We start from the raw sequence: 20424 nt of genomic DNA on the forward strand, positions 1-20424 counted from the left end.
TTTGTGTTCTGTATTTTACAAAGTTGGAATCACTCATCATTGTGCAGCATGAGTGAGTTGCAGGAACTGTAGAATTGTGATTGCCGAGGGAGAAATGACAAAGGATATGCTGTAACAACTTACTCAAATTCTTTCTATCAGTTGGATGTATGGTATGTGATACAAGATGCACACAGTGAAAAACTGTAATGGGCAAATGTGAAACGTGTACATTGTAATGGACAGTTTTCCAATGTTTTAATGTACTTAGATACTAACTTAATTAACATTGCTACCATTTTAAACTGCTGTAACTTTCTTTTTGAAAGACCCTGATATAGTTTAATATATATTTCAAGTGACCATACATGGTCATGCTATTCATTAAATTTGTTCTAAAATTTATTATGCTCCTTTTTAATACAGATATTTAAGAAAATAATATAATACATTTTCTAAGATAAAAGATGTGGCAAACTTTTCTTGTGTTATTGACAGATTACAGAATAAAAATTATTTTAAAAAATTAATAATAAAAAATTAATTACATATATATATATATACAGTGGAACCTCAGTATACGACCTTAATCCATTCCTGATGTTTGGACTTATACCAAATAGGACGTATACCAAAACAACCTTTCCCATAAGAAGTAATGTAAAAATGATTAATCTGTTCTCATGTAAAAAAAACCCCCTCTTAATATGATATATTAATGTGGTTGTAAAATAATTTAAACACTGTTTGAGCACATTAATAAAAAAATAAATTTATTATAGATTTTTAAAGTTATTACAGTATATTGTATTATGTTATTTAAATCATTAAATCAAAATCAAATCAAATCAAACTCTCCTTAGTACTAATAATCTGTTTAGAAACTGATTTAACCCCTTTTGCAATGTTAGCAGATTTAATAATGTCTTTATTTTTCACGATTATCTATATCATCGTTCATAGAAAGTGGCATGCAACAGCTAAATCTCGACACGCATGCCACCTTCATATTTCTCAACAATTCAGTTTCATTGTGATTCTAGTCATTTTTTTTTTAGTTTTCTGTTGCTTTTCATTTGCATTTTTGCAATTCATGATTAATAAAAACAATAAAATTTTACTTACAAGTTAAAATCAGAAGAAATTTAACAAAGTTATAAACCATGGCACCATGAACATCTAGTCTGGTCTAGTACACCGATAGTGCTACTTGTTCATAGATGGCGCATATAATTGAATTAAGTCGTATATCGAGCAAAAATTGTTTTGTCCCAACAAAACGTATTCTGAATTGGACATATTCTAAAGCAGATGTATACCGAGGTTCCACTGTATAATAAAGTAGTGTAGTGAAACATTGGTATAATGAAACAAATCATATTTTGGAATCAAATTATTGCATTATTCAAATGACTTAAAGATAAAAAAATCATTCAAAGTCTCTCTGAAAATAATATATGAGACACATTGACAGTAGTGTTATAATTATTTTTTCCTGACATAATGCTCTTTTCAGTTCAATATTTCTATTAAATAGAAAATAGTTGATAAAATGAAACTAAATGTGTTATATAACTTATACAGTGGAACCTCACATAATGAGTGACGAAAAGAGGGAAAGTCCCAAATTGTGCACATGCAGCATGCTCCATCAACTGTGTTTATCACTCATTCAGCTAGCATCTTAGGCCACGACTCCACTAGCGTAAAAATGGCCGTAAAACCCCTCGCCACAAAAGCTTTTAATTACATGACTTATTTGCATTTGCGCTCGGATTGTGGTGGAGGTCCAGCTAGCGAAGCTTTTTATGGTGACGGTACTATTACGTTTGTATACTTGATATATCGATATAAAGACAATGATTATATTCTACAGTTTTTTCTGTACTATAATTACAAATGTAGTAAAAATAATATCTTTACTTTCATATATTAACTTTTATTATTGTATTATTAAGATAATATACAGCACTTATGAGCTTAGCTTTTTTATTATATACTCCTCTAAATGAAGGATTTTCCTTTGGCCATCCATATCTCGTGTTTTAGGCATTCATTATTATAATCGGAATACCTCTTGTTATATATATATATGAATACTTTCGGATGTTTTCGATAAATCTTTCTGGATCTATTCTAGTTCTTTTTCAAGTAGCCATGAGAGAACGTACACAAAAACTCATTTTTCACCATTTTCGCACAATGACCTAGATTTCACTGGCTTCTCATTGGTGGATGGTACTGTTTTACAGCCGTATTTGCTTTTAAAGTTGAACACTGCTCAACTCGCTTTTACAACCTGCTCAGGCGTAAAATATCATGGTCACATGATTAAAAGCTTTTATGGCGAGGCGTTTTACGGCCGTTTTTACACTAATGGAGTCGCGGCCTTAGTGTCACTTGTGATCACATATTTTTCCAAACTTGTGTTCACACATATTACTTATAAACATCAACAACCATAGCCCGTATATAATAAACATGCCAAACAATATGCCAAATTCTTGGGTCATTAAACTTAATGACCAATTCCAAATTAAATTTTAGAAATGTCTGAATTAAAAATTAAAAATTAACTATTTATAATTATTAAATTTAATACGAGATGGAAACATAACTGACTACCTCTAGTCAAATTAATTAATTTCTAATACTTAATTATAGCCTTTACACAACCAAGAATTTGGTATATCATTTGGAATGTTTATCAAACGTGTAAGCTGTGATTTTTTTTTTGTTTCTGCAAATTGAATTCTCATTCCAGGATGGTTCATTCTGCACTACAAGAAAAGAATCTTGATGGTGATTCATGCTCCTTAAGTGTATATTGTACAATATTTTTTGAATAAACGTTATACATAAAACATTTGAGCATTTTTTCAGTGTGAAATGCATTATCATATTTTACATTAATTTCTATGGGAAAAATTGTTTCACTTAACGAGTGTTTCACATTACAAGTAAGACTCTGGAATGAATTATGCTCATTAAGTGAGGTTCCACTGTATTGTCTTTAATTAAAATGAAATTAAATCAAAAGTCAAAGGTTCAGTGTAAAGTTAGAAATGCTGTGTATCAACTATCATATCACTTTATAGGTTTTCACGTCATTCAGTGATTTCTGATAATTTTTTGAATAGTTTTATGAAAAGTAAAATTAGGGATATACATTAACATTTTTAATAATTCAAATCATCCTCAGATTCATTAAAAATCACATAACATACCTTTTATATTTTTGTGTATGATGAATTGTACAGCTTACAATTTTTTTTAATAAATCCTTACATTTATCATAATTCATTCAAAAATAATTATTTATTTCAAATTATACCTTTTCTTATGATATTTTCTCCATGTTTTCATTATCCAATCAGAAATGTTACGACCTGTTGCATTTAGTAAAATATCTGTAGCAGTTGTCTGAACCTGTGGAGGATCAGGAGGAAGTCCAGCAGGACATTGCATAGTTCCAATTTCACATTTACACTGAATTACTCTATTAGCTAAACTAAAATTATATGTTGGTAATAATTCTGATCTATTAAATGGAAGAGGCTCACATGGCAGTCGTCTGAAAAAATGAAATAAAATCAGTTATTAAAATACCTGCAAAATCTTAGGTACAATATTTATTATTTCTGCAATAGTACTTATGTGATTTTGCTTCTACACAACGATCTCCTAAGCCAGGTGGTGAAAGAAGAGTGTCTACATATTTTCGTGTGATAGGATTCCTTGAATCTTCATTGCTATTAAGAAAATATTTTTAATTTTAATTGTACAGAACCATAATTTAACTAAATTTATTATTGACAATTTTAATCAAAAATAAAATTGATAAAAAGTAATTTTATTTCTGCTGCAAAAGTACATTTATGCATCTTTAATTTAATATGTAAGAAAAATAAGTTCTGAAAAATGAAAATGTACAATTGATTTATAATTATAAACTAAAATTTACTGTTTTCAAATTAATCTATAGAAATAAAATATAAAAATATGTTAATTTTTAGGAAAATTTAATTCTATATTTTATATATATACACACACACACACATACAAACACTATCTCTCAAATGAATGCTATCATTTTAAATGACTATAATTATGTTAATTTTTATAACCATCCAAGTTTCATCTCCCATCTGTATTCAAACACTTAATTGTCTACTACCTGTAGAAAGTGCCATGCATAAATGAAAATGGTGATGCTACAATAGAGGAGTTTTGTGTTCTGCAGTTCACAAAGTCAGAATCACTCATAAGGGTGCAGCGTGAGTAATCTGCAGGAGCTGTAGAATTGTGGCTGCTGTCAGACGAATGACAATAGATATTGTGTAATGAGTATAGGAAGAATTTGAGTATTGGTTGGATACGTGTAGTGTGACACAAGATATGCACACTGAGAAAATGTAGCGAGCAAATATGAAATTTGTACAGTTTTCTAATGTTTGGTACATTACAATGTTCTCAAATAATAATTAACATAATTACAATAATTTAAAATGGTAGTATTCTTTTCAGAAGATGCTGTATTTTATATAAAACTCTATTTATTTGAATAATAATATTCTTAAAACGATATAATTTTGGACACAAAAAATTATGGCTTATTAAATACAACAGGAGTATTAAATAGGAATATTAAAATATAACATTTTCATATCATAAAGCAGAGTGAGAGAACCTATTTTTAATTTTTCGGTTGACCCAAAAAAAAAAAAAAACAAACAAACAAACCTGAAAAATACATAATTTGGTGGATCATACAGCCAAGGATTGAGTTCTAATGGTGGTTCATCCATCATTGGAGGAATTGCTAATGTCAAAAGGAGAGCCAAACAAACAAACAAAGCAGGCAAAACAATCTAAAAATATTTTTAAAAACAAAATGTAAGTTACATTTTGCATTATCTTCCAAAATATTAAACTTTTTTCTACATACTTCACAACATAAACCTTTGTAGTTTCTCCTAGAGTGATGAAAACGTCTGATATGTAGTGCAGCAAGCTGCCTTCGAATCAATGAAGTACCCGTAAATTTTTTGCTTGCAGCAATTGTAGGTGGAGGAAGAACAGGATCTTGATTTTGATCATTATCTAGATGATACAATTATTTATATTATTTTAAATAAAAACTAATGATTAAAAATTAATCTACAATTAAAATCATGCAAAATACTTTAAAAATTTCTTTCATAATATTAACTCCTTAACCATTAAATTATACTCAAACAAAACAATAACTAGTATATTAACTGTGTCTAAAAATAACTTTAATTTAAATAAAAATTAATGTATTTTTTCCTATTACAATTATATTTTTTAAACCTAGATTATTTTACAAATTAATTTTTAGTGCTGTTATACATCATTTGATTTATATAAGCAAAATATAATATGAAACTTGAATCTTTAACTAAATATGCATGTTATAATTTTAAAGTTTTTACTTTTAGATTATTTACAATACAGAAGTATCAGGAAATAAAATGTCACATACATCTTGTAAATTTTATACAGTGATACCTTGGTTTTTGTAGATAATTTGTCTGAAAAAATCCAAAACTGACAAAAACCAAGGCAATTATTTCCATAGGAATCCAATTAATTTGTTCTAGATACTCCAAAATACATACCAAAAACACATTTTATAGAGAATTAATATAGAGTTAAATACTAAAAGCAATAAGAAATTAATATAAAAAAAACTGATCTAAAGGAAAGCAATGGAATTGTTTGGCTAGATGCACAGAGTAATGTCTTGTCTTGTAGAAGTTAGTTGGACATGAGCTTTAGCCTATATCGCCCCGTGGTAAAGTGTGACATAATTGTCATGTAATAGTGGTTGTATGCGTTTATGATGGTCATATCGAGGGAAATAATGCCTTCTGGGAGGTCTGTTTAAGGGTAACTGGCCCCTATTAAGGCATTACAGATGTGAAGAAAACCCAGAAAACTCCATGTGACTAGCCCATCCTGGCGAAACGTGAACCCACGACCAAACTCCCAAGTGTTCAGGAAATGGAAACATTGGCCAATGGTAGGTCATCACAGGGTAATGCTCACAGAACGAGGAATAATGCCACACTGAGCCAGAAAACACGTGGCTCGCCCTTTGTTTTTGTAAAATTAGCAGTGAGGTCACTTGGGCACATCGACAAAATCCGAGGTAATTGACGAAAACAGACAAATTATTCGCAAAAAAAATCAACGAAAACCGAAACTGATGGTAATTAAAGTCAACGAAAACAAAGGTATTACTGTATTTATGTTAAATGAATACAAATATATTTAAGAAATTATTCAAATGAATCGTAATTATGTTCAAAGAATTTCTAATATTTTTCTTTGTTATAAAGAATACTTACTGAAAATAATCATAAACAGCATTCTTTAAATTATTACTTTATGTATATTTGTTGCAATTAATAAACTGTACACAATTTGTTGTAAATAATATATTTCAAGTTACATATATCCCAAATATATAAGATAAATTATTCTTAAAATTAATTCATCTTAATACAGATGGAGTTAGTTAATAGATAAAATTTTATTGTAATTAAACATGTTTATCTATCAATTTTTAATCTAAAATTTCAGATTAATAATGAAAATAGAACAAATAGTTTTTGTTTAATGCAAAAATAACTGTACAGGATAAACTAAATTCACTCTTTAAATTGTTATATTTCATTATAAACTTTCTTAGGGAACTAACTTTATAATGTTTTAAATATGAAAAAGTTTGTAAATTTTAATAATAATGAAGTATTTATTATAAATAATATAATGAATCAGATATTAATAGATTACATATATTAGATTAACTATAACATTATAAAAATACCAGACCAGATATAAAAATAACAGTAGTGATATTGTTTCAAGAAACAATATCACTACTGTTATATCAACTACTGTTCAAGAAACAATATCACTACTGTTATAATTATGTTATTTCCATAATGTTTTAAATGATAAATTTTGTAACATTAAAAAAATTTGGATCATTACATAGTTAAGGAGTTAATAATGATATATTTAAAATATTTGTATAATGATATAAGAAATTTATTATTTTTCAAAGATGTCACCCACCCAATTAAGCCCTCTTAAGTGTCTAAGCCATGCAAATTATCATGCAGTTCTAAGTGAATAAATAAAAATAAATATAAAAACATCCACCATGTTCCCAAGCATGCAAATCACAAAGTCAACTCACTGACTCCATCTGTGAGCCTCTGGCGTACAGCTGTGGTGAAAGAAAACATTCGGATGATAATGCTAAATGGCATTTTTATCAGCAACAATTAAAATCTCTACAAGACTCAATAAATAACAATTTTAAAAGTATTTCTTAATCAAAAATGCTATATTCTATATTACTGTGAATAACTAATTAGTAATTTATCTAAATACATTATTTAATTAAATTCCAACTATTAATCATTTGTGTGTTGCAGTTTAATTCAAGACAAAAGCTTCATCCTAAAATTAGCAGTAACAAAACAAAAATAATAAAACACTGCTCGTGCTTCTAAAGATTTTATTTAAGTTGAAAGCATGAAAGCAGTGCATGAAATTTGTACTATTAGGAAGAATAAAAATCTTTTAAATTATTCTTCCAAAGAATTAATAAATTAAAGCATCTATTCAAGATCATCAACAATATATCTATACCTGAGTCATCTGCATTACTAATACTTTTAGTTTTATTCTCTTGATGAGATTTAAATATGCTGAAGTTCCTAAGTGATTGGCAACAGTTGAACTCTTCAATGGTTAGATTGATCCCTTTTATATTGTTATATTGATTATTAGAATCTAAATAAGAAAAAGTTTTTAGTTTTTTCAGATCTTTCTATTGAACTATAACTTCAATATATATTATTAAATATTATAATTATTATTAATCATATTATTTATAGAATTAAAATATATTCTTTAAATGATAGACTTAAATATTCAAGATAAAATTGGTTTTGTTTCTAACTGAAACATAAATATAAAAAAAATTATTAAAATATTTAAAGTTCATGATTTATTTCATTTGATATTGTTAATTATTTATTTTATTTTTGTTTATGTTAATTGAATTTTTTACTTGTATTCTTATTTTTAAATTTGTTCTAATTCTTATTCATTTTGAATCTTTGTATGTTCAATTCAGCAACTGTGGAAGATCCATAAATTGAACTGAAAACCTTTCTGGTGAATTAAAATACTATGCTGGAGTAATTGACGGTGTTTTGCTGCTATCATTAAGTTTCTCCTTCAGTTTTATTATGTTTTAACTCTATTAAAACTAAGATGAGAATTTTTTCAGAGTATATTTTTGAAGTACTTTATAATTTAGTTTTTAATATTTTAACAATTAAACTAAAGATTTTAAATTTGTAATTATAAATAAAAATCACCTATATGATTTCCAGTAATACTTTCTGAACATTCTTCTTCTTTTGTTTTGTCATTTGCATCACTTGTTACTTTTAAAAATATCTATAATTAAATTATTTAATATTTATTATTTTGTAAAATTCTGAACTAAAATCTTTTTACAAATAAAAATGTTACTTCTTCTAATGTTGTTTCTGAGATTCCATAACTTGCAATATGTAAATCTTTCAATTTTGAATCTAGAGCCTCAAAGAGTCTTTCTAAAACACCTTCTCTCTGAGCAGACAAAGGAAGAAGATATGATAATTCTGTGCCAACATCTTCTACCAAGTGAGCATCTGGCACAAAAGCCTGAATGAATGCTGTTACTTTGGAAACAATGCATAAGCCACCTAAATATTAATAAAAAACATAAAAATATATTTTAATAACACAACTATTAATTAAAGATATTTAATTCTAAACTCTTCTTAATGCTAACCCCATGGTATAAAAGTTGAGGATGCAGCATCAGCAACAGCAGTACTATCAGAATAATCAGATCTTGAATCAATAGTTGACATGTCAGCAACTCCTTCATCAGCATTTTCCTGAAAAAATTGAATAGATATTTCCATCTTTATAATTATAAATTTTCAATTGCAAATATCTTGTGAAAGCACTCACATTAGACATTTTACTTCCATTATCTGTAGATATTGATCTGTTGTTTCTAAAATCACCATCACCCACAATGTAATCATTAGCCTTTACTAAAGTTAAATAATATCCATTTCCAAAACATGTTTTGAGAAAGAGTGATGAACCACAGCAAAGCAACTTCCCATTTGCAATCACAGCTATACGATCACCAAGTAAATCAGCTTCATCCATATGGTGAGTAGTGAGAATTACAGTACGGCCTAAATTGAGATTTATAATGTATTACTTTATAAAAAATTAATGTTTTCTATCATCTAAAAAGAAAATTATTATTAAACTAACCTTTCTTGTATTTTAAAAGTAACTCCCAAATTGATCTTCGTGCATAAGGATCTACACCAGCAGTAGGTTCATCTAAAATAACTGTTTTTGATCCACCAACAAAGGCAATTGCAATTGATAATTTTCTCTGCATCCCACCTAATAAGTAAATTAAAAAATATAATATAAAATAAACTAAGTAATAATGACAACAATATATATTTTAAATTTTAATACATGTATTCAAACTTAAACTATAGTAGGACAGAGAGTTCACTGAGTTTGGTGTTATAAGTACTTTTTATTGCAAGTACTTTCGATAAATTTATAATCATTATTGTCAGGGAAATAAATATTTTAAAGAACAAACAGAAATATTCAGAAAAGAATAGAACACATATTTTCAAATTAAAGTATTCAGCAAAGCCATGAAGAACAAGTGACTGATCTTCAAACATGTTCAAAGTTGTTCATGTGAAGTGATACAAAAGTTGCAAAGAGGCAATGCGAGAATGTGGGCTCATGTTAGTAATGTGACAGCAGATGAGGATTGCATTGTTTAACCATCACATGAACAACTTTGAACATGTTCAAAAATCAGTCGCTTGTTCTTAACAGCTTTACTGAATATTTTAATTTGAAAATATGTGTTCTGTTCATCTAAGAATACTTCTGTTCATTCTTTAAAATATTTATTCGCCTAACGATGACAATTATAAATTCATCAAAAGTACTTGTGATAAAAAAGCACTTATAACGCCAAACTCAGTGAACTCTCTGTCCTACTATACAATATTTGGTGTGAGTACCAATTTATAATATAATAAATATAGTTTAGGTTTAGTATATCACTTTAATAAACTAATGACATTAAATACCCGAAAGATTTTTTGAAAGTTCATTTTTCTTGCTCATTAATCTAGTATCTTTGATCATTTGTTCAGTTTCTTCCATGACATCTTTTTCTGATGCACCTTTTAAACGAGCATAAAACCACAAATGTTCCTGAGTTGTTAATCTGCAATATAAAATTTATACCAATACTAATAAGAAAATGTCTTGTTTATAAATAGTAATCACAAAAAGCCTTGTTATAAACCTACTGATCAAATAATACATTATGTTGAGGACATGTCCCTAAACTTCTTCTTACAATATCAATATCTGTTCTAATATCAGCCCCATAAATTTTTGCAGTTCCTTTAGTAGGTGGGAACATTCCAGTCAAAATTGATCTATAAAATATAATTAAGTCAAATTCTACTAATAAAATACTTACTTACAATAAAGTAGAAAATAATTATCATAAAATTTACATCGTAGTAGTTTTTCCAGCTCCATTGTGACCCAAAAATGAAGTAATTTGATTTTCATAAAAATTGAGACTGAGATCATCCACTGCAAGTTTTTGATTGTCATATATTTTAGTGAGGTTGCGAATGGATACTCCCAGAGGTAAATCAGTTGGTTCAGCTTCATAATTTGATCCACCTGATAAATTTGACATTATGTTAAAATAATTATATAAAAAAAATTATAAAATCATCAGTAATGTTCAGAATATTTAGCATTTTTCAATATAAATACATTAGGAAACTTTAATTTCACAATAAATTAAAAAAAATAATAATCATATATACAAGATATATATGGTCTCTCTTCATCACAATCTGGGTTATCACATGCTCTTATTGTTCCACACCAATAAGATTTAGTAATAAAAAAGTACCATGGTTTTGGCACACCATATTGGCCTATAATGAAGAAAATATGATAAAGTACATACAATTTCATATTTTATTAAAACAAATGAAGAAAATGTTACCTGGGAAGACTGCTTCTATATACCATGTGAGAATACCATATATTATACTATCTAATATTAACATTCCCATACAATGAGCTAAACTAAATTTATCACCAGACATTGTACTAGTTGCAAAATTAGACCAATTGATTCCAATACCATCTTCTTCATAATGAGCAAAGTAACTGCATCCAAAACCAAATGCTACATTTGATAATAAACTCTAAAGATAAAAAATATATATAAAATATAAATTCTGCTGATTAATTTTCACAAATAATATATAGCAATCAGGCTTACACTTCCTGCTTTCTGATGAACACTAAGTCTTTCTTCCCATAATACTAAAAATGGATAAGGTAGATAAAGAATGAAAAATATAAGGCCTCCAGCAGCAGCAGCAATATTGGCTCTTGAAAAGAATGTACTAATTAAAAATCCTTTCATAATAGTAGCAACAGTATAACAAAGAAGAAATAGATAGACGACGGCAGGATCTGAATTTTCCAATACGTTTCCGTACTATAAAAAATTATTATTATTATTATAAATTGACTTTCTATTTTTAATCATAAATTAAAAATATATTTAAATATATGATTTTAAAATGAAACTTAATTTAGTAAATTTTATTTATAAAATTATAACTATTATAAATCAGTGATTATAAAGATATTCTTTATCAACTTTAATACATTCCGTTTATTACAACTATATCATTATTATGCAAGTAATTTATATTAAGTAACTGTAAACTTAATGCATTAGTTAACTATCATCTGTTTTGAATAGATAGCTTTATTACCCATAAAAAAATAATAATAATAAAACTAATGAAAAATTTAATTTAAATGTATTTTATAGTAAATCATAAGGAATTCTGATTGATACTAATGCAATAATCTTCTTATATAAAAATAAAAAGTACATCTAAAAAATCATATAATCGAAATTAATGTGATATCTTGAATTAAAATTATAATGAAAAAAATTCTTATACATAAAAATATACAATAGAAACAATACATCAACCAAAGCCGAATTATCGGGTAGAAACAGCTATAATAATAATAATAATATTATTATTATTATAGCTGTATTGCTTTAATGTATATTGGGTTAGCTGACGGCATTTGTTTATACAATAGAAAATTGACTAGCAATAAGTGAAATTTAAGGTTGGTTCCTACTTTGTGAGGAAGAAACAAGAGAAAAAACACTCTCTATTATTTTCTTACCTTACACATTCACACCCTTCAAAATAAAAAGAGAAATGCATGTGTTTTTGTTAACTACAGTTCCAAGAGGTTCCATATTTTAAATATGGAACCTCTTGGTTACAATAAAAAGCACACTTTCAAAGATCCAAGATGCACCACTAGAGATCTACAATGGCAGCACTGTCACAGCAGCATGTAAAAAACTGTTCAATATGCATGCTTTCTGCTGCTCCCAGGTCATATATCACAAGTTACATATTACATGAGTTACCATATTAGCAACAGTTGAATGCAACAGATCAGAACTAATGAGACTGACTTCTCTTTCAACTCACCCTTTTAGTTCTGCTAAATCTGAAACTCCACCTGTATAAACCTACTTTTCAAATAGCCTGGAAATCACAAGGTATGAGATTGGGAGAATGAGCAGACCACTGCAATGAAAAAGAATGACTGATCACCCTTTCATTGACAAACATGTTAGGCAATATGTCTCTCACAATGACTGTATTGTGGGCTCTTGCACAATCTTCATAAATAGTATCTACTCAAACATTCTCTCTGTTGTAGTTTGGGGATAACAAAAGTTTACATTATATCTTCAGAAAAAAAAATTAAACAGTTTCTTTAATGTTGCTGTGACATTATAGGCTCCTATAGCAGCAAAAACTATTTTTTGAAATTCTGCCCACAGCTTTCCTGTGTAACCATGACTGCAAAATTTTACTAATCTATCTCTAACATTGTCTCTCTCCAGAGTGGTATAAAGGGGTATACTTTAATTATACATACACTGTACAATGCTACACATGCTAACTTTTTTTCTTTAACTATTTCAGATAAATTTCTACTGTATATAAAAAATATTTTGAAATTTTGAATTAGTTCTTTAAAAAATATAAAAATAAGTTATTTCTTTTGTTACACTCTGAAATCAAAATAATTTTATTACTAAAAAATACATTTTTAAACAAAAAAAAACCTCTTAAAATAAATTTACTTATCTAAAATTAGTTTACAAATTATCTTACTACTTAATTGAAACAGATAGCAAAATTATTTGATAGAGTAAAAAATTTTAAGTAATAATAAATTAATACACATACTTACTACTAATATGATAGTCAAAAGGGCACAGCTCATTGCCATCAAAATAAATGATTTAATAAACCATGCTAACCATAAAACACCATTACTCAAACCCATTGCTTTCATCACCTCCTTTAATCGTTGTTCCTTTTCATAAACAATACTTTTAATGATCATTGAACAAGTATATACCCATGAAAGCACCATAAACATTGGAAATGATCGAGATAATGCCATAATAAACCTATTTAAAAATTTTTTATTATATTTATTGTTTAATTATAAATATCATATTTTATACATAAATTATATTAGATACTCACTGATCATATATGTGACATGGATAAGGAAACTGTTGCAAATAAACACCTGTACTTCTATTACTACCTGTATGCTCTTGAATAATTGAATGTTCTATGATATCTTGCAAAAATGCAAATCCATAAGTTAGATATTTTAAATCAATAGCTGGTCTACGTCTAGGCCCTGGACGAGGAAGTCTGTAAGTTTGCCGTTAATAAATTCTGAGAAAAACAGTTTATAATTAAACTTTAATAATCACTTACCTATCTTCAACTTTTTTTGTACTATCAACTTTATTTGCATCCATTCTAATTTTGTATCGAATATAAGGTGGCAAAGTATCATCCTTTTTTCTTTCCATGTTCATAAAAAAAATTCCTGCCCACAATTTATTTTCACTTATCAATTCAAGACCTTTAGTAACAATGTCATCTTCTGTATCGTATCCTTCAAATCGATCTAAATCAAAGCACTAAGAAAAAATGAAAAATTCAATTGTCTTATTAAAATAAAAAATATCTTGTAAAATATTCCAAATACCTCTAAATAATCCCTAACTTCTTCAACAACTTTATTAAACTGTTCCAGCCATTCTTCCCACCTCTCTAAAATAGTATCAAGAAACCAATACAAATTTTCTACTGAAGAAAGCATACGAATGCTTGTCCAACTTTCTGATGATGATGATAATTTTTGCAATATTTTTAATAAAAAATTTTCTTGGAATGTAGCACTCTTAAGAATAAAATTTGTTTTTTTTAATAAAAAATCCTTACATATTTTATTTGGTTAAATTCTGAACAAAAATAAAACAATCTACCTTCAAAATTTTAAAAATTGGAGTGTTATCTTTCATAAATTTTGCCAATACAAATTGATAATTTTCTAGCCATAAAATGCTTAGATTACGAAAAGATTCAATAGGGATAAAAGAATGGTTAACCTAGAACAATATAAAATATATATTAATCAAAACTGAAAATTTATTTAACTAGTCTAAAGTATGTAACATACTCGTTTCATAATCCTTTCGGTAGCTGGATTATTAGGAGCAAATAAAATTTTTCCTCTTACAAATGGTTTAACTTGTTTCCAGATCATTCGTGTTATCTCATTTTGTTCCAGAGAAGAAAATAACGCATTACATTTTGGTGCTAAAAAAGGGAAAAATTTACATATTAAAAAAATATATTCCTTTAAAAAGTGCATTTATCAAAACTAACTTTTATGTGATGATAAAATTAAGTTCAATTAAGACAATTATTGAACAGTTGACTTTATTTAACTGTTAAGACAATGTATAAAAAATTTCCATAAACAAGACTCTGTGCTCATGTAATATATGATTATTGATAAGAAAAATGTAAAGTGATTGAACAGAAACTGTTATAGTTGAGAAAGCAACATAAAAATGAGATGAACATATTAATGGAATTGATGATGAGATATAACAGGTAAAATGAGATCTTGTTATTTAACATAATCATAATAGTAATACGTTACTATTATACTCTATATAGTACAGTAATACGTTACTCAGGCCTCGGAGTGCTATTTCCCCTTTGAAAAAGTGAGAAAAGTGAGTTGAAATACAGAAAAAGTGAATAAAAAGTGAGTGCAATAGTGACAAAACAAAGTGAAAACACAGAAGGAAAACTCAGCAAAACAGCAGTAAAAATTGTTATTTCTTTTTATTCTGTTATGGTTAAACACATTTTAAAAATTTCTGTATATACTGTAATATAGTAGCCACTCGTTATATCGCGTTTTTTTGGTCCCCTAAATTTTAAAAGCATTTGAGTCAATTAATTTTAAATTACCAATTACCACTGAATTTCTATTTGCAACGAAATACGAGAAAGAGCTAAATATGCAGAACAGGTGGATAGATCGATTGTCATTTGTTTCCTTTTGATATAAAAGTTGTTTATTTATTAGTTTTAAGTACAGTCTCCTCATTTACAAGTTTCTGTGAATTCGAAATTTCATACATTTATGTGAATTAACGGTATTGCGTCAATTCACATAAAGGTGTGAAATTTCGAATTCACCGCATAACGTGTAAGGAAAAGATCTCTCTGATTCTGAACGAAAACTTCTAAAATTTTTATACAGTAGTAACTTCATTTTGCTTTTTAGAGAATTTTTACTCTGTAATTTTATAAGTTTTGGTGTTCTATTATATATTCAATATTCATTTTTTTTAAATTTTCAATTACAGCATTTATAATTTTTATTGAAAAATATAAACTACACGAATTTCTAATAAGCGATTTATATAGTACTGTATAATAAAATCGCAATTGATGTTTTTATATCGACAGTATTTGTCTTTCAATGTCATTGTTAAAGAAACAATGCTAAATGGGCGTTCATGGTTTCGATGTTTACGTAAACGTCAATTACCGGTAATTCGATATAACCTACGAATAAAATTCAGGATTGAAAAACTAAGCTTATTTTATATCAGAAACACTTGCTGATGAAAGAACAGAGATTCCATAGCATGTATAATCTGTTTAGTAAAAGCCCAGAATTTTTATTACTCGGTTATATCGCGTTTTTTTTTTCTGTTTCCCGATAATCAGTGGCTTTTGTATTTTCAGTAAACCATGAATACTTGAAAAGTCTTTGGCTTCTGTAAATAATCAGTCATGAAAGATGATGTTCTTTTATTAAGATTATTCTGCATGTTATCAACTTCCTTCTATTTCGCTTCCTCTTGCTTTTGAACACTTAACACTAATAAGCATCACACGTGCTGCTTGTACTTCATTCATGTTCTTGCTGTTAATAGCCTTCTCCAGTTTTTTTGTTTGCTGCTTCTAACAAAACTTAGACTGTCGCATGTATTTCATTTTCTTCTACATTTTTCTGGTTTAAACTCAGTTGCCGTTCCATAATCTTCATGTTACGAACAGCTTTCTTTTGTTGTTCTTCAAAACATTTCTGTGCTCTTTTTTCCGTTTCTCTTATTCTTTTAACTTCTTTTCATTTTCCAATCGTTCTTGATAATTTCCATGCACCGAGGAAGCTAATTTCAGTCGTCCTTTGCAATAGGTACAAGGTGTGGGCTTTGGTCATACATGTTTAGTCCCTCCTTAACAATCAAAAGTGAATTAAGCATTCTTTCCAACACTGATGCTCTATCAGGAGAAAGTGCCCGGCATAAAATTGATCCTCTCATTCATGGGAACGGGATTTTCGATGCTGATTTCACTAATTTGGCTATTCTCGGATATTTATCATTATCAGAAACTGTTTATTTTTTAATGCTTCGAGATGTGTAAATATTGATTTCCAAATAAAATAATAAATCTGAAATAAATATACTCCAAATAATATAAGTAAAATAATATTTTATTAATGATTTCATAAATAACAAAAAACTTTTTCCTGCAGATGAATAAAAACCAACATCGTTGCAAAGTTGTTAACCTTTGGGAAGCGTGTGAAAATCTTTCTCACAAGCAATTACGTGTTGTACTTTTTACAACACTTCGAATATTTTAATTTATTTGGTAAATTTTATATGTAAATATGAATTTACATTTTCGTTTACTTTTTTAGTCTCTCAATTAATGCACAATTATAATCGGCATAAGAGAAGATTAAAAAATGGATATTTCACAAGCAAAGTAATCACACATTTTATGAAAATAACACTTACTATATGGAATAATTATACTTGTAGTCAATTTAAACATACATTTATGGGAAGATGTAGATGTGATTTAACGTTAACAATATGCTATGAAATCATTAAAGTAATTTTATTAAACTCAAGTTTATGAAATTATTTAAAGATAAATCAAGTAAAAAAATATTTTTGTAAACGACAACTCCATAACCCGATTGTTAATTAAAACCAAATAATCTGCCAAATTATTGGGCTATAACCAGGATAACTAAATGGTCAGAAACGAAATCTTTTTTAGTGGTAGGAGGTTACGCTACTATCTCGTGTTAATTTTAATAATTATATATTTTGAATTTAAAAGCGGCAGCAGTGTTGTCAGCTTGAGAGATTAATCCCTCTGCGTAATGTGCTTTCCCCTGCAAAAGGACTTTAGTGATTTTCTTAGAAAACAGCCAAAACTGCAGGGATGCTTAGAATACTTATTTTTAAACTCTGTAGAAGGAAATGCAATTCGGATAAGGTAGATTTTGGCGAATAATGAAAATATGGCATGAGTACATAACTTTACTCAACACTGGCTTCTGAATTTGTAATGAGAGGGGTTTTTTAAGTGCATAAAAGATTTTTTTAAATACGTTAAATAAATTTTTGTTTTCTATAACCTAACGACACTGAGCGGGCAGTTGCAATTTTGAGTCTGCTCAGGGCCGCGTATTTTCTTCTAAAAAATTCTATTCTGATAGTCCGATAATTCGGCAATTCGTTTGGCTTTAAAATTATTTTTGGTTTGCCCCACATCTTAATTAAGCACGTGAAAATGACCAAAAAAGTGAGAAAAGTGAGAAAATGACCTGAAAAGTGAGAAAAGTGAGGATACTTCAGAAAAGTGAGTACAAGTGAGAAAAGTGAGCGACTCCGAGGCCTGTTACTGTACTATTATACTCTTGTGTAAAACTTATTTTTGAAAGCTCAACTTCTCATAAAATCAACAAGAGAATATTTATAACACAATGTATTACCTTTATGACTGCAAAATCCAAAGTGATAATCAGGATCAGAAATTTTATACAAGAAATTTTTGAATACAATCAACTCTGATTAATTCAAACTTGATGCTATTCTCTTGAATTCATATTTCAAATACAGTGGAACCTTGGTATACGTCTGCTTTAGAATAATTCAATCCAATTCAAAATACATCCTGTTTGGACGAAACAAATTTTGCTCGGTATAGGACTTTTGTTTGGTATACAACTTAATTCAATTATACACCTCATCTATGAACAAGTAGCACTATCGGTGTACTAGACCAGACTAGACGTTCGAGGTCCCATGGTTTATAACTTTGTTAAATTTCTTCTGATTTTAATTTGTAAGTAAAATTTTATTATTTTTATTAATCATGAATTGCAAAAAGGCAAATGAAAAGCAACAGAAAACTAAAAAAATGACTAGAATCACAATGGAACTGAAAAAAGAGATTGTTGAGAAATATGAAGGTGGCATGGGTGTTCGAGATTTAACTGTTGCATACCGTATTCCGAGAACGACGATATCGACAATCGTGAAAAATAAAGACATTATTAAATCTGCTAACGTTGCGAAAGGGGTTTAATCAATTTCTAAACAGATTATTAGTATTAAGGAGAGTTTGATTTGATTTGATTTTGATTTAATGATTTAAATAATATAATACAATATACTGTAATAACTTTAAAAATCTATAATAAAATTTATTTTTTTATTAATGTGCTCAAACAGTGTTTAAATTATTTTACAACCCCATTAATATATCATATCAAGAGGGGTTTTTTTTTACATGAGAATGGATTAATCATTTTTACATTACTTCTTATGGGAAAGGTTGGTTTGGTATACGTCCTATTTGGTATAAGTCCAAACATCAGGAACGGATTAAGGTCGTATATCAAGGTTCCACTATAGTGTTAAAAAATATGGCAAATTCAAATGAGTATAATTGAACATGACACTTGGTAAGAAGAAAGTAGAGCATACTAAACTAATTTACAGTATGTGAACATTCTAAAGATTTCTAGAAATCACATTTCTCTGAATTTCTAAGACATTGAAAAATTGTCACAATTCACAATTTTAGTAACATTTATATTTATCTAAACATAGTTGTTGAGCTGTAAGTGTAGAATAAACAGAATTTTATCTTTAGCTTAAAGGCTGAAGTGATTAAACAAGTGAAAAAGAAAAATATGATAATGCCAAACAATATGGAATACCACAGAACACAAGAAAATACTTTCAAATGCAAATGATAAAGGTCCTTTTCTGCCAAGGTTAATTATTTCTTTTTATAATATAGAACTTGACACTTTAGAAAGGAGTCAGTTTCTAAACAGTGTTGTTTTAAGAGTTCTAAAGATGTAAAGTTAAGAAGAGATTAAGTTACCATCTCATAATAAATTTAATATGAGATGGCAACTTGCCTACCTCTTGGCAAAATTACTCTATATCTAATTATTAAATGTAGCCATAACATAGCCCAATACAATCTAGCAATCATTGGCATTATAATGTACAGTACATATAATTGAAAAATCTTGACAAATTTTTCAGTTATATCTGGAGCAGATAATGAGTTCTATTTAATTTTAAAACTGTTTTGTAAATTGATATTCTGAGATCCTTTCTCAATGAAACTTTGAATCCTGTCAAACCTGCATGTGACAGGATTCACAAATCCTTTCCAAATATATTTATTGTTTATTACATATGTATATTACCTAACTTACTAAAATTCTGATTTTATAAAAAATAATAACAGATAACGGAACAACTAAGAAATAATAATACTTCATGCATGGATGTCTAAGCATTAAAAGCTATAAATAAGTAGTTTTAAAAATCATATAAATTGTAGTTACAAAAAATTACATTTTTAGTACCAGATGTCCTAGCTTTAATTATTATGATAATTTATTGGCTAAAGAAAAAATTTTAACATTAAGAATTTAAAAACATTTTTAATAATTATATTGCAGTCT

At 27.8% G+C, this 20424-nt stretch overlaps 1 protein-coding gene across 4 annotated transcripts in view; it reads right to left on the minus strand.

Moving 5' to 3' along the window:
* The window catches only part of LOC136969865 (phospholipid-transporting ATPase ABCA1-like), a 76293-nt gene that overhangs the window by 12892 nt on the left and 42977 nt on the right, over nucleotides 1–20424 (minus strand). For 3 of the 4 annotated variants that reach the window (XM_067264159.1, XM_067264157.1, XM_067264160.1), the window contains exons 10-32: nucleotides 14782–14921; nucleotides 14588–14710; nucleotides 14308–14502; nucleotides 14031–14239; nucleotides 13788–13964; nucleotides 13486–13708; nucleotides 11456–11677; nucleotides 11174–11378; nucleotides 10989–11102; nucleotides 10665–10839; nucleotides 10452–10583; nucleotides 10227–10366; nucleotides 9370–9507; nucleotides 9052–9287; nucleotides 8867–8975; nucleotides 8563–8777; nucleotides 8406–8487; nucleotides 7669–7812; nucleotides 7211–7240; nucleotides 4928–5082; nucleotides 4723–4850; nucleotides 3633–3731; nucleotides 3314–3553 (exon numbers count right to left, since the gene is read on the minus strand). In XM_067264159.1, coding sequence (XP_067120260.1) covers nucleotides 3314–3553; nucleotides 3633–3731; nucleotides 4723–4850; nucleotides 4928–5082; nucleotides 7211–7240; nucleotides 7669–7812; nucleotides 8406–8487; nucleotides 8563–8777; nucleotides 8867–8975; nucleotides 9052–9287; nucleotides 9370–9507; nucleotides 10227–10366; nucleotides 10452–10583; nucleotides 10665–10839; nucleotides 10989–11102; nucleotides 11174–11378; nucleotides 11456–11677; nucleotides 13486–13708; nucleotides 13788–13964; nucleotides 14031–14239; nucleotides 14308–14502; nucleotides 14588–14710; nucleotides 14782–14921 — 3631 coding nt within the window. The remainder of the gene's footprint in view (nucleotides 1–3313; nucleotides 3554–3632; nucleotides 3732–4722; nucleotides 4851–4927; nucleotides 5083–7210; nucleotides 7241–7668; nucleotides 7813–8405; nucleotides 8488–8562; nucleotides 8778–8866; nucleotides 8976–9051; nucleotides 9288–9369; nucleotides 9508–10226; nucleotides 10367–10451; nucleotides 10584–10664; nucleotides 10840–10988; nucleotides 11103–11173; nucleotides 11379–11455; nucleotides 11678–13485; nucleotides 13709–13787; nucleotides 13965–14030; nucleotides 14240–14307; nucleotides 14503–14587; nucleotides 14711–14781; nucleotides 14922–20424) is intronic. The other variant, XM_067264158.1, reaches the window with a different exon arrangement.

This window comes from Centruroides vittatus, unplaced genomic scaffold (assembly GCF_030686945.1).
Source record: "Centruroides vittatus isolate TY-2023 unplaced genomic scaffold, ASM3068694v2 contig_1824, whole genome shotgun sequence".
Lineage (NCBI taxonomy): Eukaryota > Metazoa > Arthropoda > Arachnida > Scorpiones > Buthidae > Centruroides > Centruroides vittatus.